At 38.8% G+C, this 25,604-nt stretch overlaps 2 protein-coding genes across 2 annotated transcripts; one reads left to right on the top strand and one right to left on the bottom strand.

Annotated features, from left to right (window-relative positions):
• Nucleotides 1-242: 242 nt before the first annotated feature.
• arl13a (ADP-ribosylation factor-like 13A) lies at nucleotides 243-5,345 on the bottom strand (the record flags this gene model as incomplete). The annotated part of the gene is made up of 10 exons (XM_079250078.1): nucleotides 243-304; nucleotides 415-531; nucleotides 617-887; nucleotides 1,609-1,717; nucleotides 1,836-2,041; nucleotides 2,171-2,276; nucleotides 2,408-2,660; nucleotides 2,742-2,812; nucleotides 4,147-4,263; nucleotides 5,326-5,345. 10 exons carry the CDS (start codon nucleotides 5,343-5,345, stop codon nucleotides 243-245), a joined length of 1,332 nt encoding a protein of 443 aa, XP_079106204.1.
• Nucleotides 5,346-12,107: 6,762 nt separating this feature from the next.
• On the top strand, nucleotides 12,108-25,514 carry xkrx (XK related X-linked). Its single transcript, XM_079249543.1, has 3 exons — nucleotides 12,108-12,916; nucleotides 19,562-19,815; nucleotides 23,878-25,514. Exons 1-3 carry the CDS (start codon nucleotides 12,573-12,575, stop codon nucleotides 24,741-24,743), a joined length of 1,464 nt encoding a protein of 487 aa, XP_079105669.1. The 5' UTR covers nucleotides 12,108-12,572; the 3' UTR covers nucleotides 24,744-25,514.
• The last annotated feature ends 90 nt before the right edge of the window (nucleotides 25,515-25,604 follow it).

Here is a 25,604-nt window from a genome sequence, read left to right as displayed (position 1 = left end):
TCCATGTTCAACTCAGATGTTGTTATTTCTGTTACGTTTATTACTACAGGATTTATTAAGACTGTCCCTTCACTGCACATTGGAATCTGCAGCTTCTCTCCAAAGGCTCAGGGATCAGATAGACAGTCTACACCGTAAATAATAAAACAGGAATAGCATAGTTTTTCCTTAGATGATGCCGTGTGTTGTGTTCTACTGCTGTGGATCACATCCTCACACAGGTGGCAGGACACAAGCAAGGTTCACTCTCCCTGTCTCTGATCCTGACGTTCCTTCAGAGCCAGTATGGCTTTTCGGTAAAGATCTATTAGGAGACAGGGTGATCTTTTTAAATTAAAACTGAGATTTCATAATTTCAGAGTCCAAACTGTTATTGTATTGGACTGGTGGATGGAAGAAGTGGATTAGGCTCACCAAAGGTTGCTGAAAGATCCACAGGTTGTGAGTAAGCTTCTGGCATTCCTTCTGTGTTGATCTTGTTTTTTCTCTTTACTTTCACAATCTTCTTCTTCTTCCTCTTTTCTCCTTTAGCTAGACAGAACAATAAAACATGGGTTAGATTTTTTTTTAATCTACAAACACTAAAAGTTGCAGCCTGTAATTAAGTGATGACAACCTTTCAGCGGTGTCTCATCATTTTCAAGGGATCCTGGCATTCCCAGCGTCTCTTCCTTCACCTTTCTCTTGGGTTTGAGTTTGCCTTTCTTTGGAGGAATCAGGGCACTGTTGGCTTTGTCTCTGTGACCAGAGTTGTCTTGCTCTCCTTCATTACCTTCCTCTTCCTCTTCCTGTTCAGGGACTTCTTCTTCACCTTCTTCTTCACCTCCCTTGACCTTAACTTGCTTCTTCTTCTGTTTTGTCCTAAGCTTCTTTTTGAGTGTGGCCTCCTACAAACAGATTTGTAAGCAATTATTGATATACCAGTGGTTTGTATTTGTAATCAGTTAGTTATTATTAACTCGGATAACTGATTAATTGCTCTGTAGTTTGTTTTTTTTAAGAACATAGGGCTGGAGTTATCTACTGCCCGCCTCTCAAATGCTATATGTGGCCTGTTTTATGGCTCTTCTGTGTTTGAAAGCTGTATTTATTTTTAGCTTTACACAATATTTTTTAACACAAAAAAAGACATTTGAAGTTATGAATCGTGCAATAAAGTAGGCTCTTCTTGACTGGATATGTTTCCCATTTAAGCAGACAGTTGATGGAAGGAAGAAGGATATGTATTACAAAATTTAAGCTGAAACATGAACACATAGAAATTTGATATCAGACAGCATAAAATATCAACACATCATAGCAGTTTTATACATTTATACAATTTGTAACAAATTTGACATAAATCAAGAAAATGTGTTTGTATTTTTGTTTTTGCGCTGTCAGATGGTGCATCTGACATACATGTGACATATATGTGAGGTTTTTGGCTTCTGGTGACTGGTTCCAGTTTAGATCCTTTGCCAGCTACAACCTCAACAATAACACAGTAATAAACTGTAATATCTGTTCAAGAGAAAATCTGTATAGGTGTAAAACCCAAGTAAATTTTGTTTTTATTTGCAGTGGTCAATTTGTTTTTCCAATTAAAAAAACGGTGGTTTCCCTGACCTTTTGCAGAATGTTCCGAATGGGTTGCAGCTTTCCTTCACTCCTGGCCTTCTTCTCCTTCTCTCGAGGCCGATGAACCTGGCGAAGATCCGATTTGCTGGATCTTATTCTGAGGTGAGAGGATATGTGACACAGTCATTCGGTGCCAAGTTAAAATGAGGTCATCTGGGTTTTTTTTGCAGTTGATGCTGTCTTGTGCATCTGAAGAATGTGAAAGTCTTTCTCACCGTTCCACTTTGGTTTTTCTGCGTCCTTTCTCGGTTTTGCCATTCCTCTCCCTTTCTCTCGGCTCCAAGGGCCTCCTGCTGTCCTGGGCAACACGAGCACAAAGCTCTGGATAATCCAAACAAACAGCACGCAGCAACCATCGAACGCCTCGCAGTGTCTTTCTGTCTGACCAGCGTCGCAGGTCCATTAAGGCTGAACAAGGCTCCTGATCAAAAAAAGAAAACACAGTGTATTTACATTTTTGGTTCTTGTTTTTAACCGTTGTGGAATATTTTGTTGCAGCATCTACGTGCACCTGATCAGGCGTCAGTGAGGAATTTGAACCAGTACTCACAATATGGCACAGAGAGCGGCTCTGGTTGACCAGCTTCTCCAGAGACAGAATCTCAATCAACTCATTTCCCACCAAAGCGTTCATTTTATCCTGTTTGTTTGCCAATCTGAAAGCAAATCCCAGTTTTGATATTAGAAATATTTTTGCTTATTGACCACTAGGGAGCAGTATTTCTCATAATGTTAAACATAATGAAAGATTCATGTTTAAAAAAAAAAAAAAGATGGACGTCATTACACTAATATGGGTTTTCCTGCCACCCTCGGTTGTTTCAGCAGGTCTGCAAGAACCTCCCTGACTTCCTTCATCCTCGGCCGGTCACTGGAGTCCACCACAAAGATGATGCCGTGGGCCTCCCTGCAGAGCTCCCTCCAGGATCCCCGAGACTCTGCTGATCCTCCAACATCCATCAACGTGACCAAGTAGTTTTCAATTCTCAGCTCATGTCTAATGCAGCCGTAGGTGGGACCTGCATCGACACAGTGAGGGGCTGGAGCGGGAAATCACAGGTGGATTACTTGTTGGATTTCTGATCAGACTTTTCAACTCATTGATGTGATTAATGTTTTACCTCTTAACATCCCTCTGATGGAGGAGGTTTTTCCTGCTTTGTCAAGACCAACTACAAGAATGGTCACTTTCCTGCAGACAAACACATATTTCATTATGTTTGAAGAAGGGATACAAAGCATTGTTTGAACTTTCTGTTGTAGTTTTTATCAATAAGTGCAGAATTTGTGTCACCCAAAACAACTTGTTCTGTTCTTTTGTGCACACTGGAGCATTTTGATTTCAGGGAATAAGTTTGTCAGCAGCGTCATCAGTATTTAGACAAATGTTTTGCATTTAAGACACGGTTGTTTTGCAGTCATGAGAAGTGTGGCTTAATATTTAATTTGTGTTACATGGCAACTGTGTGCGTGAATGTGTAAATGAGAAGCACTGATTTAAATAAAAGTGCTCTGAAAGTGAGGAACATTTAACAAATATTGGGAATTTGTCAGACACAAGTTAACTCAGCCTTTAGCACACCCTCCTTTGATGTTTATTTAGCCATAAATGGGGTCAATAAATTAAATGCTTTTTAATCTTGTAAAGTCATTAGGAAAACAGTCAAAACATTTAGAAAAAAGTCTTTTTCACAGAGACTGCGATCTGCCTTTTTGTGCAACCAGAGCTGTCACCAGAGAGCTGTTGCATAATAGAGAAGTAACATCCGACCTTTCTTGGCAGGTAATGGTTTTTTAATGGTGGTTGCAGACGACAGAGTTGGAAGGTGGTTTTACATCACTGACATTTTGACATTTGGGTTCAATGTAACACAAAAATGTACAAAAAAAAAACAAAAGTAAACAAAAAACTTGAATGCTCAACTTCATGAATTTTTTTTTCTTATTTATATTTACAAAAAGGTAGCACAACTTAATGCACTGTAGCATTGGTCAGCTCATTTCTTCCTTGTGCAGGTATGTTTATGCTTTTTGGTGTTGTTCATTGTTTTGATATTGCAGTTTTAATAAAATACTGAATTTATTTTGTGGGGATATATGAACATCTCGTTGATCAAGTTTTCAGTCACATTACAGCATGTGTGGTCAGAATCTAACACATTTAGCCTATTTCTTTTGATAAACATCAAATTTGGAATTTTACAAAAAAAAAAAAAATTGTGTATTAATCCTGTTAAGGCAGGGGTGTCAGAACCCAGTCCTTGAGGGCCAGAATCCGGCAGGTTTTTGTTGTTTCCCTACACTAACACGGCTGATTCAAATCAATGGATCCAGCAGCTTCTTGTCAACCTTTTTGAGTGTCGGTCAGGCGTGTGTTGGAGCATGGAGACAAAAAAAACCTTCAGGATATCAGCCCTCCAGGACTGCAGTTTGACACCCCTGTGTTAAGGTTTTTGTTGTGGTCGCTGTAGAAAGAGACTGATCATGAAGTTCACTCTGATTAAAGCAAAACATCATAATTTGTACCTTATTGGCTCCTGTATTTTGGAGACCCAGGTGCAGCAGTTGCTCATTAGGTTGAACATGTTGACTTGTGGTGAATAAGGTGTGCACAGTGGCCACCATCTTCTCTGGAACTGATACCTGCAGACAGATGGTAATGACTCAAACACACTGATACAGCTGGCTGGTTGAGTAACTGGGGAGGTCATAGTTGGGTTCAATGTAAAGATGCTTTGTGTCTGTCTCATGTCCGGCTTTCCACCATGTCATAGGAACTGTGTGTACTGTACCTGAGCCATTGAATACACAAGGAGCAGAAGGTGTGTCTGAGTAAGTCGGGTCTGCAGTGTACTAAAAACACCCTGGCAGATCTAACAGTCTATTGAGCGGTGCATCTGTTCAGGCGGCATAATCTGCTAAAGCCAGTTTAGAACGGCCCACTTCTAGAGTTGTTAACAAGCTGACCCATATTTGTTTTGCTTGTAGTAATTTTTAATGAACTATTTGAATATAAACTAATTACATAATGTCTGCAGTACCTTATGTAAAGTTTATTTGACACCATGAATATTGTGCGCGAGTATTCATAATGTCAGTGTGGAAAAACTTATAGTCCAATGTTGTGAAGCCATTTTTAAAAATCCTATATATTTTGGGTTTTCTTTTTCTATATATAATATGCTTCAAAGTATATTGAAAGATCAAGAATCAACATGGAAATACATATTTGCTGATATAAAAAAGAGCAAAAGTATGAATACAAAAGTAAACATTACAATCAAGCCCAATGTTGACAGGTAAAATAGTAAAACTATTTTCTTTTTTTTCCCACGTCCTTCTCATTTATCATTTATAGAATGATCAATAAAAGCTTTAAAACATCCTTACCTAAACTGTAAACCCACATTACACCAGCAGACAACTAATTTATGGTTATCAAGAAAGGAAATCAATCATTTTGTAACTATCTTTGTTATAAATACCGTGGATGTACAACATGACAGAGCAAAGTCACACTGACAACAAGTAAGGGATAAATATGTGAAATACAGTGAATCTGTGGATCAAAACAAAATGTTTTCATTGTTGTTTTGATTTACTAAACAACAACGACCAGTTGCAACCACTGCAAATTACAAAACTGTAAAACATGTTAAAAGTGCAAAATGCAAATATTCAGCAATATTTTCAGAAAATACTCACAGAAGCAGGTCTATATCCATGCATTTGTTTGGGTGCTCGCCTCTTCTAACATCTTGCGCCCACCTGCTGCAAAGCTAATCAGGATCAAACTAAGTCTTTAGTCACCCCATGTGGGAGGTGCAACCTGGGAAATGTTGTATTACCATGCCCACCAATCCTAGAGCTCTCAGAACCAGCTGCTAATGTCATTGGACAGCACAAGCCCTTCTTTTAACGGGACCGAATTAAGGTGCATAAATCCGTCTTGGAGAACTAAATGTGTCATTCGGTGTGGTGTGATGTGTGACGTGGTGTGATCTCCTTTTCTCTGTGAAGTCAGAAAGTATGAGTTTATCTGCAGATTTATGCTGGGAAGCTTTGGTCTTTACTGGATTGGGAGATGATTCTGGGCATGTTAAACTAATATACTTAGCAAGTCTACAGAATACATTTGTAATTTATCTGTATTTTCTTGTTGTTAACAAAGTGTGATCAGATAAATCAGAATGATGAAAACAGAGCTGGGTGTGTAATTACTAATTACTGCTATGCATGATAGTTATAGCATATGTCTATGATGGGTCCATCCAGGGTCTACCCTGCCTCTCACCTGCTAATTGCTGGGATAACTGAATTGGACTAAGTGGTATGCAAAATGAATGATTTAATAGAGATGTTTTTTTTCATCATTATGGAGCTTTTTTCATTTCTGATCCAGCAAAATAGATAATAACTCCCTTTTTGGTTCAGTTCTTTTGTATAAATATAGCAAAATTGCTGTTTCTATTTGCTTGGTTTTGATCTTGATTATCACTAAGTAATTAACCATCTTTTTTGCTCAAAGAAGTTCATTCTTACTTTAGATAAGATCAGTTCTGACGAAAAGTTTTCAAACATTCAACCTGACAAAAAATGGGCTTTCAGGGTTTTTTTTAACTGGTATTCTGTTGAAGCAAAATATTTTACATCATACACCATTCGTTTTCAAAACAAAATAGAAACAGAGTTTGATGCACAGGTTTGATATCATCTTTGGTTATCTGTAATGTCAGTGAGCAGTCTCAAAGATGTCCACATCACCAACTCAGACTATTAATTCAGTGTTGCTGAAAGTTCCAAAATATCCTTCTAACTTGCCAAAGCCTATTAGTGATCGCAACTCGCTGCAGCCGGCAGCTTCTCTCTGCAAGGAAACAGTTTAACCAGCACTCATCAGACTGACCAAAGCACAGTGAAATGAAGAGAGTAAAAAGGCTCAGCGCAAATTTGAAAATATGAATCAATGATTTGCACAAGTTTGGAGTCATTTTTAGATTTTTAGCAGATTTAATTGCTTTGAACATGTATGAATAAAGACCCAAACTTTCACTCTGAACAGAGAGGAAACTGGTTCAGATAGTCATAATATATAGGCGGGTGCAAATAAGGAGTCATCAAGGCAAAAACATCTACAAAGAAATGGAAATTGTTGCAACACAAATGTGACTGTCTATTACGAAGTGAATTTTCCCTCATACATGAAGTATTGATTGCAACGACCCACATGGACAAAGAAAAAGGCTTCTGAAGCAATGTTTTATGGTCAGATGAGTTTTTTTTTAAAAGAAAAAAAAGGACAATGGAAACCAGACAAAAATGGGACACTGAGTTCTAAAAGCACTGCTAGCTGTTAAACGTTATCATGCTCTGAGGAGGTTTTGTTCTCAGCAGAACTAGTAAATTGATCAAAGTGGGTGGAATAATGAAGGACATAGGTGTTTCAGCAGGACAGGAAACCAAAACACCCCTCAAAGTTGGACTGGATGATGCTTTTAGCCACGATCCATGGTTCATACCAAGAAAAGCAACAAATCAAACAAAAAAAAAGAAATCAAATATCAAACCAAAAATGAACCAAAAACTTGCCTGTGGAATGAGTCGGTCAACCAAATATTACATGTGTTGTATTTATTTTTTTTACACCCTTTGCAGAAAGAGTCAGAAATTAAGATGTTCACGTTTGTGTAGAATGGGAAGAGGGTGCTCTGTGCCTGTGTGAGGATGACTGCTCTGAGAAAAACAATCATGAGTGTATGTTTTATAGCTATTATTTTACTCTAATATGTATGAATTGTTTTTATCACATAAATAACTTTGGGTTGTCTGTGGCAGGAAAAGCGCTTTACAAATAAAGTTTTGTTTGATTTGATCATTTTGATAGTGCATTAATTTCAAGAAGAAAACTCACTAATAATTTAAAAATCGTTCTGGTTTTTCCCTCATTTTGCTGTTAATCATTCTTCCCTAAAAGTAACTGGTTCAAATAAACCCTTTAAAGCCTTACACTGTATTCCTCCATCTGAGCTGTCATTCATGTCAGCATTTACAAAGGATGAACTGTGTTACATAACACTATTAATACAATAACTAAGACTGTCCAGGGCATTTTGTTTTTGACATCAGCCACCAGATGGCCTCATATTCACAGCGTGTACTTCATCTGTCGGCGTCTGTTGTGCATCTTGTGGTCTCTGGCAAAAAAAGCTGTGTGTTATGTTTTTGCTTATAATGTGTAAATATCATATCTGTGTTGTATTCATATTCAAATTTCACAATAATGGATAAAAATTACACATAATTCCATTTCCAAACACGAAGCTTTGCTTAATAAACCTTCCACTGAAGAAGCAGAGCTTCCGCAGCCTTAATGCAGTTTGGCAAATCAATGACTAGCGAAATCTTTCAGGGATTTGGAGCAGTGGTCTCAGTGCAGCCTTTATCTCATTATGTCATTAAACCCGCATCCAATCAGGCACTGCCTTCCTCTTCTGAGTAAACTCATCCCAGACACTGACCACAACCCATTGTCAGCTGAGAGTGACACACACACACACACACATAGGAAAAAACAGCAGCAGTTGAGGAACTGATTACCACCCCTCAACAACGTCTGCTCACCACATTGCCAACACATTTCACAACATCCAACTGCTGATATTGCAGTCTCTGTTACGGTTAAAGGCGTATGACTTGACACCACCTGAATTATTATCATACACAATATACTTGGAAAATATGAATTCTATTTTCTAGGGAGATGAGAAAATAAAAACAGTTTGTGTCTGCATGATAAGATCAAGAGCTTTGCCATGCAGACGGTTAACTTAGCCTGAACACTCAAAATCTCATGTCACACTTTATGTTAAGTTCAACAAACCAACTGAATCTTGCACTCCATATGTCTTACACCATCTTTGCAAGAAGTCACATAAACAAAGGGAGACGGTATGGTTTATTTCAGTTCCCTGTAAAGAAACAGACCAGCAGTGTACTGTTTCACTGGCCTGATTGGCTGGTAACACAGTGAGTAGCACAGGGCATAGCTGGGGCTGTGTAATGAGGTTTCTGTCTTGAACTTCCCCCTGGTTCCACAAACACACAGCCTACAGTCTGCAATCACTGACCCACACCACTCTTTCCCCCAGCACATGCATTAGTAATAACCAGCGTTCATACAACCTGCTGAAACCCTGCACGAAGCCAGTGACTGACTTTAGAGGAGATCTGATAAGGCAGGATGATGCCTCCATGTTTATAGTAAGCTTTCTTGAAACTGCTAATAGTAAAATGTACACAAAACAACTCCCTTTGTTGTATTATGATTCAAGAGGAAGTTCAACCAAGTTTAAACTACCATTGTAGAAGAGGTCAGTTTTAATTCATGTGAGCTTAATAATGTTGAGGAAGTGTTTGCTGAGGAAACTTATTAATATTTTGTCCACATTTGGAAACAACTCACTTATATTTGCATAAGAAGTTGAGTTGACGTGATCTGTTCATTTTCACAAAAGTTCTAATTAACGGATACTATTTACAAGTGAAGAGGAGGACAGAGTGGAGTTTTAATAAACTGTCGTCTGTTTGCTGTCTGCACCTGTTCACGCGCAACTCAGCCGTAGGGGTCACTATAACAAGCCAGGCCCACTCTGCTGGTTGAAACTAAAAATGGAAGTGCAGAGAAACTGATCTCTTTGTGCTTGCTCTCCACAGTGCTTTCTTTAGAAAGGACAGATATGGTGTGTAATAAAGCTGTGTGGTGTAGTATTTTCTAAAATTAGAAGCATTTAGTTTGAGTCCAGAAAGTATGAAATTTTTTTATGTTATTGTTGATGAACTCAGAAGATCATTTGATTTTGCAGCTGTGACCTTCACTTCCACTCATAGCAACTGTAGTATTATTTCTAGTAGCCTTAGTTACAGTGACTTATGCAGCATGACGCATGTAGAAGTGTTGAAAAGCCTCACAGTATTAATATACTAGATTAAGATTCCTCAGTTCACTTTTTATTCTCATATGTACGTTCAATTTTAATTTTCTTCCTCTAGAGTTGTACAATATTGTGCAATAATCTTGAGCCAAAGACAATTCATCCCTCTATAGGATGAATGTTTGATTCAGTCTAGTTTGTGTGTTACTTGTAATAACAGCCTTTTCCATTCTGTTTATTTTTCTTATGAAGGCCTGATGCTGATAACCTTGTGAAGATAAGCTAATAGTTCCTTGGTAATAACCTTACTGGTTCAAAAGTACTACTTCACACCAGTATAACTGTGTTATCTTTAGTAACTGTCATAGAAACAACAGTAGAAATTGCAGCAAATTCAGTGAGTCAATGTTTAGTTTGATCAAATTTTCTTTTCTTTGAAAACTCTGTCAGTAGGTTAAAGTTTGACATGTGTTTTCATCAGGTTTGCATACATAACTTTCAGCCATAAGTCAATAAATAAATAACATTAAAAAGCATGGTTTACCTTTTTCATACTGAACTTCACTTAAATATGGAAGATGATCTTTAGACCAGGGTTTTATAGGCTACATGAAAGCAGTACTACATAACTAATACAGATTTCCTCAGCGAGGCGCCCTCATAATGATGGTTAATTTAGCTTCCATCTTGCATCCTACCACTACCCTAAGATCCCTTCAACCAGTAATATTTAGTCCAGTTCTTAACTCTTGTCTTATCTCCTGCCCATAATTTAACTTTTGGCTAGAAATGAATGCTGTGCCATTGCATAAGCTCATCAAAATAACAATTGTTATTGTAGCTGATTGATATCAAGATGATCCAAAAAAAAAATCAGCATTTGAATTTTTATGTATTTAGACAAACAGTGTCATTTTATAAATAAAAGGGTTGTGTGCACTTATTTGGCACCTAGATAGATAAGACTTTACTTTTACAAACATCCCTTTCTTTGTGCACTGTGCTAGATCACCTGAGACATTGAGCCTGACTGAAGCCAATGCAGTTATGTAAAGCTGAAGTCATTTCATTTTTCACAAATTTCGTTAAATATCTAAGAATCAATAACTGAATATGATTAGGTTATGATGAGGCAATCCAAGGGGGAGGACAGGAGGCAAGGAGCTGGACAGGTGCTGTCAGGGTGAGACGGACGTCACTGTTGAGTAATTTGGTGTGGCAAGTTGCAGCACTGTTATAAAGCTATAATTACAAATAGACCACTTGTTATATAGATTTTGCAAACACATTAAGCTTTTGTACAACAGCATTGGAATCATCTATACCACCCTGAATTTTACCTGGTCTGGATTGAAAGGGATATTAGTGGCATCAATAGTAGGCAGAATGCTGCAACTTGCACTTTCCCTTTTTGTGCATAAGATTATGGCAGACAAAAGAAGAAATCATTCCTACCAAATGAGTATCAATAAGACAAGACCGTGATAGTAGTCTTGTAGTCACTAGTTACAATCCATTGTGTTCCTGTCAATGATAAACCACATAAATTACTAAAGTAGAAGTATTATAAAATATTAATCAATTCTAGATGATAAAATGCTAAATTGCAAATAGTAGTATTTCAGTATTGATCCTACAAGATATCATATTAATCCAATGCCAAATACGAGACCAGTATTGTTGATGCTGATAGTTGTTAATTAGGTGGGATACATCCACAAATTGTTCAATTTGAATCATTTTAATGGCTTTTAGTGATTAACTATAAAGGATTATTAATTAGCTACAACTCAGGATAGAATATTAGCAAAGTTTCTAAGTAAATAGAAACAACAGAACAACAAAACCAAATGTATTTAATATATTTGCTTAATAATATAATATAATATAATATAATATAATATAATATAATATAATATAATATAATATAATATAATATAAAAATGAACTATAATATCATAAAATTAACTATTAATTTATTATATTAATTTAATAAATTTATTTAATTTTATTTAATTTATCACCATTAAATTATCACTATTACTACCATCAAAACTATCACTGGGGGGGAATCACCAAAGAAAATACGCACAAACACACACAAAAAAAACTTTGCATCAGCTGTAACTGATCAAGTTTCTATGGTAACATTTTTCTTTTTCACGTTCACCCATCGGACTTCCGAGTCAAATTGAACGCACCACGTCTGCTGGTATTATGGCATCTGCTTACCTCTTTTGTTTACCTTCTTTGTTATTATTGTGTGTAAGCTTTGTTTCTAATCTCTAAGTAGATAGCATCTAAAACAACATTGCTCGTGCTATTAAGTGAGTGTATTTGAACACGCGCGTTCATGTGCACATGCGTACACACTGAGGCTAAACTGCTTACTATTTAAAATAGTTCATTTGTATCAAGCCTGTTATATTTAATTGTGTCATTTTGAAAACGAGTCGTCATTTCCGGTGCAGCCCTGCTTTTCTTTTCTACTTGACGCGGCTGTTGAATCAACAAGACGACCCAGCTGACAGCAGAGCAAGTATGCTGACTGTGGAGGTCCCAGACACCGGCGGCCCACTGCTTTGCTTCTAGTCCAGAACAAGGAGCTTATTGATACCGCTGGTCACCTCCAAGTGTGGACGATGGCCGCCTGCGTGGAGTATATGTGTTGATTGTGTTACAAGGCTGAACTTTCCTGATCCTGACCAACACGCTGACAGCGCAGAGATCAGAGCCAGCACTTCTGCAGGGAATTGGCCTCGCAGGACGGTAACGCCACGTTTAACCACATTAAATCAACTCTCTTCTATTGTGTGTGTACGGAGGAGCAGTGGCTCACACGAGGCGTGGGGTTGACTACAATGGGCAACTAGTTGAAAGTTGGGAAAGACGGCACAATGAGGGAAAATGCGTTAAAAAAAAAAGTTGGGGTTTTTTTTAGATGAGAATTGTCTTCCATAGCACTGCGCTTTCTAGTCGCGTGGCTTCAACACATACATTAGCAATAACACTATATGCGAAATGGCTGTGGAGGAAGAACAGGACAGGGAAATCACAGACATGGAGCAGCCCTCCACGCTGGCGGAGCGCGAGGTCATGCTGGTGGTGAACCGTCGCCGAGTCCATCCTCCCCTCAGTGTTGTGATGGCCACCCTGCTGTACTGCGCAGAGTTTGTCACCGCCGCCGTGCTCAGCAGCATGTACCGCAAGACCGACGATGTGATCTGGATGGGCTTCACCATCGTCTTCATGCTGCTGCCTGCTGTGCTCATTCAGTTAACTCTGACGTTCATCCATAGAGATGTGGGTCGGGACCGGCCTCTGGTTCTACTTCTGCACCTGCTGCTTCTCGGTCCCGTCATCCGGTAAGTGAATGTCCAATGGTTAAACAATTTTTTTTAATATATAAATTTTTACATTTTTCATTACTGCTGGTAATTTAATAGATTGACGTATTTGTGGAAATGGTTACTATGCAGCCCTGGATGGGGTCCAGAAAGTCATTGGCTAAGCCACTAAATGTCTGAACACACCTACTAACTGACAGAGAAAGATCAAGCACCATAGGCTTTGTGACACAAGATAACTAATCAGCATTAGAGAAATGGAAAAACTGTGAGAGTTTATCATAAAATATGATGTGCAATAAGCAGATGTAGTAAAAAACTAAGAATTTGTGCTCTAAAACAACGACATGGAACCATAAAACTTTGAAATTGGTGTCTGCAATTAGAAAAATATTGAAGACATAAAGATATGACACAAAGTACGCAGCAAGAAGTACAAATTGATTCCAACAACATGCAATATTACCATGATGAGGAAAATTATAAATAACAACAAATGTAAAATTATACAAATGAGAATAAAAGTAACCAAAATGTGAAACTGAATAAATATTTAGTGATATAAAAAGACCCTAAGTGATTCAAAACATCTGCATGATGTAAAGATGGAGACAGACACCACAAATTGCATCTGTATGGATTGCGGTTGCTTGGTTTGCCCATCTTTCAGTTCTGATGGCTTCATAATGGATTGAACAAGTATTTGGTGTACTTGTACCTGCAGAGGCCCTCTTTGTTTTTATTAGCTATTTTTACTACTAATTTAACACATTTCAGAGAATTAATCAATTAAAAATTTTAAATCATCCCTGTAAATGTTCACTGTTTGTATTATTGGTCAATTTGAACTGCTCTGTTAATCTTAATTGTTCGAAGTTTCCATTTTGCATTCAGCAGCACAGTTCTTTGGACACAAACTGGCAGCCATTTGTTGTCATAAAAATGCTGTGATGACACTGCAGCCATTTGTTAATGATATGAATGAAGCTTCCAACATGAATAATTTATCTTCTCAGCAGAAAAGTTTTAAACATAAATAAATCCTCCTTTCTAATAAAAAATAATTATAGATTAAACTTGAGGTGCCAAATGTTTCCATCCCATTCTAATGTTGGATGTCGAAGACGCAATTAACTCCATTTGAACGTTCAGCTTCCATTTTCCATTAACAGCTGGTCTGTGGACAGAAGACAAACGTCTGCAGAGTGCATTAAAGCCCTGCAGTGATCTTTTAGAGCCAACAGGATGATGTAGTTTAATGATGATTGATTCATCATTATCAATTTTTTTGTTTTGACCAGTTCTTGTCTTCTGGATCACAGTCCAGATGGTCGGCTTACCAGTATGACGAGCAGGATGCATGACTAAGAATAACAAACTCCCACATTATCAAACATGCTCAGCAATGGTGGAACTGAGATCAAAAAGCCTTTCTTGTCTTTGTTTGATTTAAAGTCTCCTTGACAAGGTGGACGCGAACCACTGCTGTCTAGATTCTGAAGCCACTCTGCAGTGCTGGTAATTGACCCAGTAACATATCCATCATGCTTATGACTTATACGGCCTTATTTCGGGACAACAGCACCCAGAGGCCTCTGTACTGCAAAGCAGCCAGACAGTTAACTGGATCAGTGGGAGGGATTGTGGATCTTCCCATTAAGGATTTTTGGAAATGGAAAGGCAACTTAACAGTATATCAAGAAAGATCAACAACCTTTTACAAACCCGGAAGCAGAGGGATGAAATGTTACAAGTTGATCGCAGCTGAAATACTTGTTTTGAAGACGGTGACTCATGTTGGAAGACAGGTGGAGACTTGTGCTTCTTTAAAAATTGTCCCATTTTGCCTCCTGAACTTTGATTCATAAACAGTGAATTTATAGCGCTGTAAGACTTATTTGGAGGGTGTGTTTTTCTTTTCTTTCACAAGGCAAATACCTCCCTGGTCTTGTCTTCAGGTGCAGGTTTGCTGCCATAAAGTTTGGGTTTAGCTTTCAGAGTTTGCACCTAAATGTTATCTTAAAGACGCTGATGTATGATATCTGCTGATTCTAATATAAATAGCTACAGATCAAACAAAATCAATGCTTTGTAATGTCATATAAAAGAGAGGAAATTACCATGTTTTCTGCATGAACAAGCTTGATATAAGCCTGTTAGTTCTGCAACGCAGATCATGAAAAGATGACAAGAGAAAAATAAGCTTTACTCATTGTACTGACTGTTTATTAGAACCATGTAAATCAGGTCAAAAGGTAATGCATGTAGTATTTACTTGCTACTATTAGCGCTCCCAGTGTAACTGGACCAAGGTTGTTTTAGAATTATTCATTAACTCATTAGAGATAAAACTGCATGAAGCCTGCTAACATACTGGCAGCTCCCCCCAAAACAAGTTGACACCAAGAAGAAGGTCACATGCTAATATTTTGTTGGACTTGTTAAGCTTTGGTAATGGCAGCATTCGCTGTGGCGTTGCTGTAACAACCTTCAACAGTGTCATATTTGTGTTATCTAGTGTTTTCACAAAGATCTTGTATTGATGATGCGAGATTCCAACCACTTTGCAAAGCCTCCTCCAGCAGGTCTCCAAAGATTCATGTCCTGGACTCTGGGGGTCAATCTATGTGTAAAAAAAAAAATAGATCTGATGCTTCCTGAATAACTGTTTCAAAATTTGTGTCTAATGAATCCTGGCATTGTCATCTTGGAATTATGCCTGTGCCATCAGACATGATGGAATAACCTGGTCTTTCAGTATGTTCGGATAGTCTGCAAACCTCATTCTTCTGTACACATGTTGTTGCTGAGCATAGACCTGAACAACAGCAGCAATGCCGGATTATCACACCGCTCCTGCAGGCTTCTATAGTCAGTACCGGACATAATAGCTCCATTACTTCATCTGCCTAATTCATACCCTGATGCAGCCATCACTCTGGAACAGGGTAAATCTGGACTTATCAAACCACATGGCCTTGTTTCATTACTCCAGAGTCCAATCTATATGCTCCCTAGCTAACAGAAGCCTTTTTCTCTTGTTAGCTTCACTGAGAATTGGTTTTCTAATGGCTACACAGCTGTTCAGCCCAATCCCTTGAGCTCCACTTACATTGTGCGTGTGGAGATGACCTTACTTTCACTATTAGACATGGCTTAAGTTCTACCAATGGTTTTTCTTCGATTCGATTTAAACAACTGTTTAAGCGATTGCCGATTACAATCATTCAAGTTTTTTTTTTTTTTCTGGCCACATTTCCTCCCAGACTGTTCCCAACTGTCTTTCCTGTTTTTGATGATGCATTGGACAGTTCAGGACTCAATTTTAGCAGTTCTGCAATCTCCTTAGATGCTTTGTCTGCTTGATGCCAATGATTTGACCCTTTTTAAACAGGCTAACATCTTTTCAACAACCAAAAGACTGTCTTCGTCATGGTTGTTTAAGAAATAGGAATCAACTTATTGTTTCCCGTGTAGTAATTATTCCACAGGAGGCTTCACCTATTTGTTTAATTAAATCCAGGTGATGGCTTAATTTATTTATTTGGCGAGGCGTAAATGGGGAAGTATTGATGGTTGTGACATACCTGAAACTTGCAGGGTGGAAGCCTTATTCATGACAGTCTGCTGTGTGAAAAGGAGGCGGAAGTTGCAGTGACTGGAGGTCAGGTCTTTAGAAATGGCCTGAAATGTCTTTAGTGCTGATGGGAACAAAAATTATGTGAATTGATGTGAAAGGTGGACTCTGCCCTTTTATGGTCAACAGATCTCCACCCAGCTGAGCTTATTTCGGAGTTATATATTACACAGCACTTTCAACTCACCTTCATCAAAACATGAAATGTTTTGACAGATTTTCTACAGGGTTTTAGAATTAGCCCTAATGAGCATTGGTGTTGCTCTGGAGGAAAACAGGAACGCAGGTTGGGTTAGTAGGTTTTTCCTGTTGTGTGTCTCCAAACATGAAAAGTGAATTTAAAGCAATTGCAAATTAGATAAGTGCTTGCTTTTTTGTGCTAATCCAAATAAATCTTGCCAGTTTCAGGGCAAAATCACTGGGAAGGACACAAGCAGGTTTATATAGAAAAGATTTTAACACAGCTGAAGCAGCTTGAGCACTTTAAAAAGAAGCATATATATGTAAAATGGTCCTGCAAATTAAAGTGAGTACCTTAAACCAAAAGTAGGTACATCTCTCAACTGTACGCCTATTTTCACTGCATGCATTTTTATTTTTTATGCCACCGTTTTAAAACAACATTAACTGTGTGATATCTTTTGGTCTGTGCAACAATGAGTGGCTGCATTAGTAATATGAACTCTGTTTAAATACAGAATTACACCACATTTTGAAGGTTTCAGATTTATCGTTGTAACAAGCGGTGGGAGGGTTGTTGTTGCAGTATAGCACACTCGGCCTGTAATGTTCTCATTCTCTGCTGATCTGCTTTAAACAAATCACCTCTGCTGCTTCTTGGCTCAAATGGGAGGCTTCCTGTGTGACTGGGGGATGGCGTAACTGCTGATCTTGTGGTTATACAGACAAACACACCATATCTGCTATCAAATAAGGAATTTCAGCTCATGATGTTGACAGATTACATAAAGGGTTTCTATGTAGCGCCCTGCTTGAATCTATCAAGACAATGCATCTGCATCCTCACACATAAAATTTTTTTTAAATACGAGTTAGATGGTGGAATGTAGCCTGACTCATCTCTTTGGGTATAAGGCTGTCTTCCAAAGTATGGACATAAGCTGTTTAATTACCCTGCCAGCTTAAACCAGTCTCAGCATGCAGAACCTTTCCTTCTTGTCTGCTGTAAACCTCACAGTGTGATGAGTCCGTGACTGTGATCTCCAGACTGAGCTCGAGAGACTAGCACAGGATGATCTTGGTAAAGAGCTGCTGAAAGAATTTCCTGAATGCTCTGCTGCACTACAGTCAGAGAAAATTTGTATTTTTTGTGTATCTTCTTTTTGTGGAATCTATTACATTATGCAGCAGTATTCATTCACACAGGGAGCCAAACATGTTTCCGTCTGCAGGCTTGTACAATCCTGCCCTGAGAGTCAGTATATATATATATATATATTTTTTTTTTTTTTTTTACTAATGCATTCATCTGTTGTGCTGTTATTTTGATTCCCCAAGTGAAATCCTGTCTGCGTCTCAGTTATTCTATAGACCTATAAGTGTATGTTGGCTGGAGTTCAGTACCATCGTGCTGCATACTAAGCCTATTGTCCTGCAAGACTTCCAGGCAAAGGATGACAGTAAATCAGGTTTTTGTGCCTTCTTTGTGATTCTGCTGTGAACATTGTGCAGTAACACTAAAAAGTCTGCCCGTGGCTATTAGGGTAAAGAACACAAGTATGTGTGTGATAAAGCCCTGCTAGCTAATAACAAAAAGAACTGTCCTGCCAGCTTGTTAAGATGGGGTCAAACCCAGTTCAGGACCCAGCATAGAAGCCTTCCTGCTACAAGCAGCCGTAGCAACAGTGTCCTAACTTTGCATTCCTGCACAGTGATGTGAGATTTAGTGCTGTGTTGTGAATCCCCCAGGAGCTGTGGTTGTCTTCCGGCATGCATGTATGTGCAGTGCATTGAGTTTCAGGTATTTGCTTGATTATAAGTGTGAGGTGCCATCTTGCTGATGATAGGTGGAAACTTGCTCTTTCAGTTAAAGTAAGTTTACTGTCACAGACTGAGCATTTGACATTGAAATGGTGTTAATAAGGTTTGCAGTATTTTTCCCCTTTCAGTATTTGTTTTACTTCATTTAAAGTAAACAATTTGTCTTTCTGGCACAGAAACCCGTTTAATAGAAAAACCTGTTTGTTTCCTTTTGAGTTGTGTTTTTATGTCCTGAGATAATACAGAGGGAGCATTTACCTTGCAAACCTTAAAGGAACCACACCCAGAGAGTTTCAGCTAATCCGTCAGGCCTCCATGTTCCGAGTTCCCTCTTTCCTGACTGCCCTCTGCTGGAGTCTGGTTGCTGAGCTGGTGTATGTTTGGCTGTGATTTACAATGAAGGAACTAAACTGGATCATTAGACTGCATTTCAGAGATTAATGTTTTAAGCTCAAAGAGGGAGGCAGAGGACTACTGACTGTCAGGGCCACTATCCAAGATGAAACATCCAAGCTCCATGAATACATTAGGAAGATGACCCCAAGGGCTGAAGCACTTTGTGAATGTCTCAGACAGTGGAACCTAGAGGAGAACAACATGGAGGAACCATCATGGGGCGACAAGCCCTTGCATGGGGTGTATCACTGACAAATAGCTGAAGTGCCAGATATGGACAAGTCCTACCACTGATTAGAGAGGGCTGGAGTGAAGGTCCACACAGAGGCACTACCAGAGTGCTGGGAGCAACAGAGTCTGGATCATTAGACTGCATTTCAGAGATTAATGTTTTGTCAGTGGTCAATGCATAAATGCCACAATCAACATCCCTAAACTAGCAATGTTTTCTCAAATAACTTCTAATGTTTGTAATTCTACTCTTTTATTTCTGTTGCTCTTCTGTTATCAGAATGGCATTAATGTCTCCCACAGTGGTCTGTAACTTGAACACAACACGGCACTGCCCTCTGTTGGTGATTGAAATCTGATGTCATGCTCACTTCCTCTATTTCCATTTTTCCTCTCAGGTGTTTTGAGGCTCTGGTGGTCTACTTCAAGGCAGGGGAGAAGGAGGAGCCATATGTCACCATCTCTAGAAAAATCTGTTTAAAGAAGGGGATCTCCATGGAGCTGGAGATTGGCCAGACGGAGCGCACGTTGGCCACACACAGGAACGCCTTCAAGCGCACAGCAGTCATTCAAGCTTTCTTGGGGTCCACTCCTCAGCTGACCCTCCAGCTCTACGCCACCATTCAGGAGAAATACATTATACCTATAAGACGTAAGAAACACTCGGGGTGGGGTTCCAGATTATGCTTCAAAAATACGGCTATTTTATTAAAGAAATTATTTCATTTTTTATCCAATTTGGTGTTCTTCGTGCGGTTGAAATGTTTCTGTAGATGATCACATTCTTTAAAGTCAGCAGCATTAATGTGCAAACTGTTAAAACCATACATGATAGACTTCCAAGAACAATTTCAGCTTTTGTTCTGACACATTTGGACATGTAAATATCAGATCCTCTATGAAACAATGATGAAAATAAATGCAACCACAAATTGGCATTTACAGTTTTTTCACCACAGTGCATCTGCAAATGATATTTATTTGTGGAAAAAGTTAGTCGCAAATCCTGACTTGTAATTTTTTACTTCTTTTGAAACTTAAATCCTTTGCAAACCTTCGGCCAATTTGCTGCAAGTTCAAATCTGTGCAAATAGTTTTACAATTTAAGTATTTAGTTCAGATTCTTCTTCTTTTTTTTAAATCAGCAACTAGGTTTGTGGTCATTAAAATTTGAAGAGCTTTTTGCCCGATGACATCAACATCCCGGCTTACTTTTTCCAAGTGATTAACGGTTTTCACTTCATTTGTATTTTACTTAAATTATATTTTACCAAAAACAATTCAAATACATTTTAAAAAGGGCGACCACTGCTCCAGTCTACTAATCCAGGGGAACCACCTACGATGTTCATGCAACTTTGCAGAGGCATATCAACGAGGATAGCCCCTCGACATCCACAACCATTAGCCAGCAACCTTTAGCAGTGTCTGCTTCTTCAGTGGAAAACATGGCAGTCAGTGTATATTTTGGTCAATGATTTTTGTGTTCAGGGGTGATTATTTAAAACAAGTGTTTATTTCATTTTAATCTTTGTTTTCAACATTTTTTTATCATCTACAATTTATTTTCCATGGTAAAAAAAAAACAAAAAAACAAAAAACAATCCTGGTTGTCTGCATGGTTTGCATTTCTACCACACCACAGAGTCCTTGTACATTTCAGCTGAATGCTGACTTTGACTCTCAAAAAGCCCAGAACTGATCATTCTCATATCTCCATTTTTCAACAACCAAAACACCAAGTTATGTTTGTAGAAGCAAGATGAGGCTGTTTGTAGCCACACATTGGCAAATGTGTGTTCCACCAATCAGACTTCTTAGGCTCACAGTACCGCCCATCTAGTTTGTGGTGGAGGGGCATTTTTTTAAAACTTGTAATGCCAGTTGAAATGTGCAAAGGTTTTTCGAAATCCTGAGTAGAAGGAAAAAAAACTTTCAGTGGAAAAGACTCCTTAGAGAATTGGTTTGGGTCCGCTGGAGTGCCGAATGTTAACTAATCTGTTTATGATCATTTTACATAGCAGAATGTCGCCCCAGTCTTACTCAGAAGTGAATTTTGACATTGCCAAGCAGAACTACTCATCTGCAGAAACTTTAACATGGCTAGCATACGAAAGTGATAAGAGGTAAAATCATCTAGTAATATACAATAAAAACAGATTGTTTCTTTACGTTTGTATTTTAGAGATTTTCAAGAAAGTTAAAATTTTTTTAATTTCACTTCAACAGTTAATAAGAATAAATGCCCATTTTCCTTTCCATGTTTTTGTTTTTCAATATTTGCATCTGAATGGAAAATTCAAGGACCAAAACATTCACTGACCCATGTTGGTAGGTTATATGAGGTCTTTGAAGTTTTCTTCTAACCAGCCCACAGTGTCAAGGTCAGCAGCACCTTCATCCTGAGCCGCTGGATGGTAGACCAGAACCTGCTCAAAGTTGTCCAAATGTCATTCTCGGTGGCATCACCAACACTCTCCCATGCCTAATAATTTTTTACTTTGTTTGTTGAGTTTTTTGTTCTGAGCAACCATAAAAGCATCATTCTGCTTAGCTGCCTCAGTAGCCCTGCAGGAAAAAAAACGTCATTTTAGATTCTTTTTTTCAGCCATCCCTCACTGCCGATGTCCACAAACAGGATTCAGAGAATAATGGCATGGCCACCTTGCAGCCACAGCACCTGTCCACTGCCTCAACACTTAAGGCATGGAACAAAACATTCAGGTTTAATTGCCAAAGCCAACCTCAACATTGAAGTCCCCCAGCACAAGGAGAAAGTGCCCCCATTTAAGAAAATGACCCCTCACATTTGTCCTGAAACACTTATCAGTGTGTGATTGCAGAGGAAACAACACTGCACACGAAATATAGAACTGTATGATTATCTGTGTGTGAATAACAAATACATTGTAAGTCTTCGTGTTCAGTCTGAACAGGCCTAAATCTGACTGTATGTTGTTTTGCTGTGTGTTTAATCTGTGCTTCTCACAAGCCTCTGGCATCACCCCACCCCACAGTGACTGTATCTTTATTTTATTGTTTTAACACTAAAGGTTTTACCAAATGCAACCAAGCAAAGATATGTGTGAAATTTACAGTACAGGTTTCAAAGTAGAATTACAACAGAACATATGTGAATACATATATAACTGCTGACAAATAAGTTAGAAAGCGTGTTATCTCTAGAGTCAAACCTTTGATTTCCAGTTAGCCAACATGTGAACCTCAGAGAGGGGGCATTTAAAAAAAAAAAAACAAAAAAAAAAAACTACAGACATAATGTGTCTTTGACATAAAAATTTCACTTACCGGTAATACAGGAAGATTGGTGAGTAAATTAAAAAAGACAGTTTAGTATTAATTATGAGAGCATGATCCATTTCATTTCATTTATTAAAATGCCCTTTCACAACTAAAACATCAGTTGCTGTTCTTCCTGGGGTCTCCTCTACATTACATTACAAGTTTTATTATTTATATAATCTTTTACCCCATTCATGCCCCCCCCCCCCCCCCCCACACACACACACACACACACACACAAAAACAGGACATATAATACAACAGCCCAAAGCAATTACAACAAAAGAAGCAAACAAAACATGACTATTAACTTAGAAAGATTCACAAAACAATAGCCGTCTTGTACAAATCAGGGTATTGTTTAATATGATCTCTACTCTTATCATATCTTTTGTGTAAACAGAAAAAGTTAGTCATTGCCAAAGTTGCTCTACAGCCAGCTCAGAGACTTGCACAAACTCACTCTGACCAGACATGTCAGAGGCAGATAGTTTATTTATTAAAGCCAAGTCTGTGACAGCACAAATTGTCTGGAGGACACAGTATTATTTTAGCCTTTCATAAGGGGTGACCACAAAAAGCTGCCTCTTTCTCTTTGGTACAAAACTGCAGATGAAAGCTTATTAAAGCACATGGAAAAAGCTAGATTAATGTAGGAAGTGGAGACTATGATCATTAAGGTGGAAGCCAGGATATATGTTTTGAATATGATTGATAGAATAAATAAAAAGTCCCAAACAGTGAAGCATGGATGTGGGAATGTAATGATAGTCATCTACAGGCTTTCACTCCTGGTCTCCAAAACCTTGATATGATTTAAACCCTGTTGTCAAAATTTCAGAAGAATTTATGAAAGAGGAGAGTTGAAACTAAAACTTCATCAAGTAAACTGACTGAATCAGGCAGATGTGAAGTGTTTGAGAGGCAAAAGTAGGGTGGGACAGTCCAAAGGTTACTCACTTCTATTGCCCATTTTATTAAGCCTCTGTAAAAGGTCAACTTCTGACATTGATTGAGTTCAGTTGTTTCACGTGTCACAAAGGGTTTTAGTGAGTAATGTTCTGGGAAATTTCAGACACACACCCATATTTATAACAGATGGTTGCATTGTTATTTAGCTAAACGTGCTGCAACTCAAATTAACCAGGGAATCATATGAATGTTACCTGGTGGAAAGATGAGACTCAAGGAAATGTGAACTATTCTAGAAGAGAAAAGATTCTGAAAAGGGAGAAAATCTCAAGGTTTTTCACATTACATGAGAAAATGATCTGGACCTTTCCACATCCTCTGAACAGTGGACAGATTACGTTGTGTCACTAAGAAACTAAGGTTTTTTATGACTTTGTAAAACTTTTTAATATTTTGGCTGTAGTTGTCTAATAGAGATAACTTCTGTCTGTCTTTACAGTGGCCCTGATGATTATCACCCTCATCTCCATCACATATGGGGCTCTCGTGTGCACCGTCCTGTCCATCCAGATTAAATACGATGACTACAAGGTGCGACTGCGGCCTACGGCTTACCTGTGCATGATTATCTGGAGAGGTTTAGAGATTGCAACCCGGGTCACCGCTCTGGTCCTCTTCAGCACGGCTCTGACTCACTGGGTGATCCTGGTTGGCATGGTCAACCTTCTGTTCTTCTTCTTCCTCCCCTGGGTTGAATTCTGGGCCAAAAAAGGCTCACTGGCTGAAGGTGTGGAAAAAAACTTCTCCAAACTGGGTACCACTATCGTGCTATGCATGTTTACGTTGCTGTACGCCTGCATCAATATCTTCTGCTGGTCAGCGGTACAACTTGACCTCACCCATAAAGAGCTTATCGAGAGGAGGCAGGTCTGGGGCCGCCTGGCTATGTACTACTCTGGACGCTTCGTTGAAAACTTCCTCCTCATCACGCTCTGGTATTTCTTCAAGTCAGACTTCTATGAGTACGTGTGCGCGCCCCTGCTGGTCGTCCAACTGTTGATCTGTTACAGCTTGGCCGTGCTCTTCATGCTGCTGTTCTACCAGTTCTGCCATCCTTGCAGGCAGCTCTTCAAATACAACGTCCACGACTGCCTGCGCTGCGTTTGTTGCTATAAAGCCAGGCGTGGACAGAGGGGAAGGAAGGCAAAAATGCCACCTTCATACTCCACAGCTGCCACCATGGTGCTGATGCCAGAGGAGCCCCTTGAGTTGCTGGACTCCCAAAACTCGCATCCCCCTGACGTCACCAGTCAGTTGGGAGAGCAAGAGACAGCTATTCTTGATGACATGATGGCGGCAGCTTGACAAAGATCCCTTAACAGTCAAACTAAAACTAGAATTATTTAGTGTTTTTATGAGAGAGAGAGGATGTGTTGGAGATCAATCGTTATGCCTTATTCTCTCAAGTGCACAAAAACAAACTACTCATTAATAATCAAGAGAGGAATGGAGGTTAACTCCTGTTAATAAGGAGGGTTATTACATGCGAGGGCACCAGAAAAACCATGTTGAGATATGCAGCAATGCACAAAGGCTGCTGTTGAGAGAGCAGCACTGAGCCAGGTGTAAGGGAGCTGTGCCAAGTGTGTCTGAAGTTGTCCTGGAACACTGACCATGACACTCCCAGTTTACTTCCTCTCAGGGTTTCCATGTTGTCCATGAAAGCCCGTTTACACGCATCTGCACTGATCAGAAAGTAGCGCAGAAAGAAGGCAGACATGGTCAAAAGATGGATTTCTCCGTCATATGCAACTGCTGTTCAGTATATATTTGCCTGGAGTAAAGAAAACAGGATTGTAGTGTTGCAAAAGAAGAAAAGGAAACATGAAAACATGATCGCTGTTGTTGAGAATCTTCTGTTTTATATTAAAAAAAGCTCTTTATAACTGTTTTCTGTTGCAAAGAGGGTGTATAAAATTAATCAAAATATTTTTGCATTAACAAGACTGACACTGAATGAGCTTCTACTTTACTGAAGTGCTTTGTCTTTTTTTTTTTATGTTTTCTCCTTTTTGTTATACAGTGCCTTGACTACCATTGTACCACTTGAACCTTAAATAAAATTGTGAAACTCTGCCCAAGTCTGTCATTTAAACATTATTGCCACATGTGCAATAAAAACTTTATTCTTTTTCTCTGAGATATTATTTACATCACTGACCAGGA

Source organism: Telmatherina bonti (genome assembly GCF_933228915.1).
Source record: "Telmatherina bonti genome assembly, chromosome: 12".
Classification (NCBI taxonomy): domain Eukaryota; kingdom Metazoa; phylum Chordata; class Actinopteri; order Atheriniformes; family Telmatherinidae; genus Telmatherina; species Telmatherina bonti.
This window is presented reverse-complemented; position numbering and strand designations above follow the sequence as displayed.

What these genes read in the sequence shown, in the direction of transcription:
- xkrx (XM_079249543.1), top strand. Translation starts at nt 12,573, where the DNA reads ATGGCTGTGGAGGAAGAACAGGACAGGGAAATCACAGACATGGAGCAG. An exon ending in CTTCTCGGTCCCGTCATCCG is followed by an intron (nt 12,917 to 19,561) that starts GTAAGTGAATGT and finishes TTTTCCTCTCAG; the next exon opens with GTGTTTTGAGGCTCTGGTGG. An exon ending in ATACATTATACCTATAAGAC is followed by an intron (nt 19,816 to 23,877) that starts GTAAGAAACACT and finishes CTGTCTTTACAG; the next exon opens with TGGCCCTGATGATTATCACC.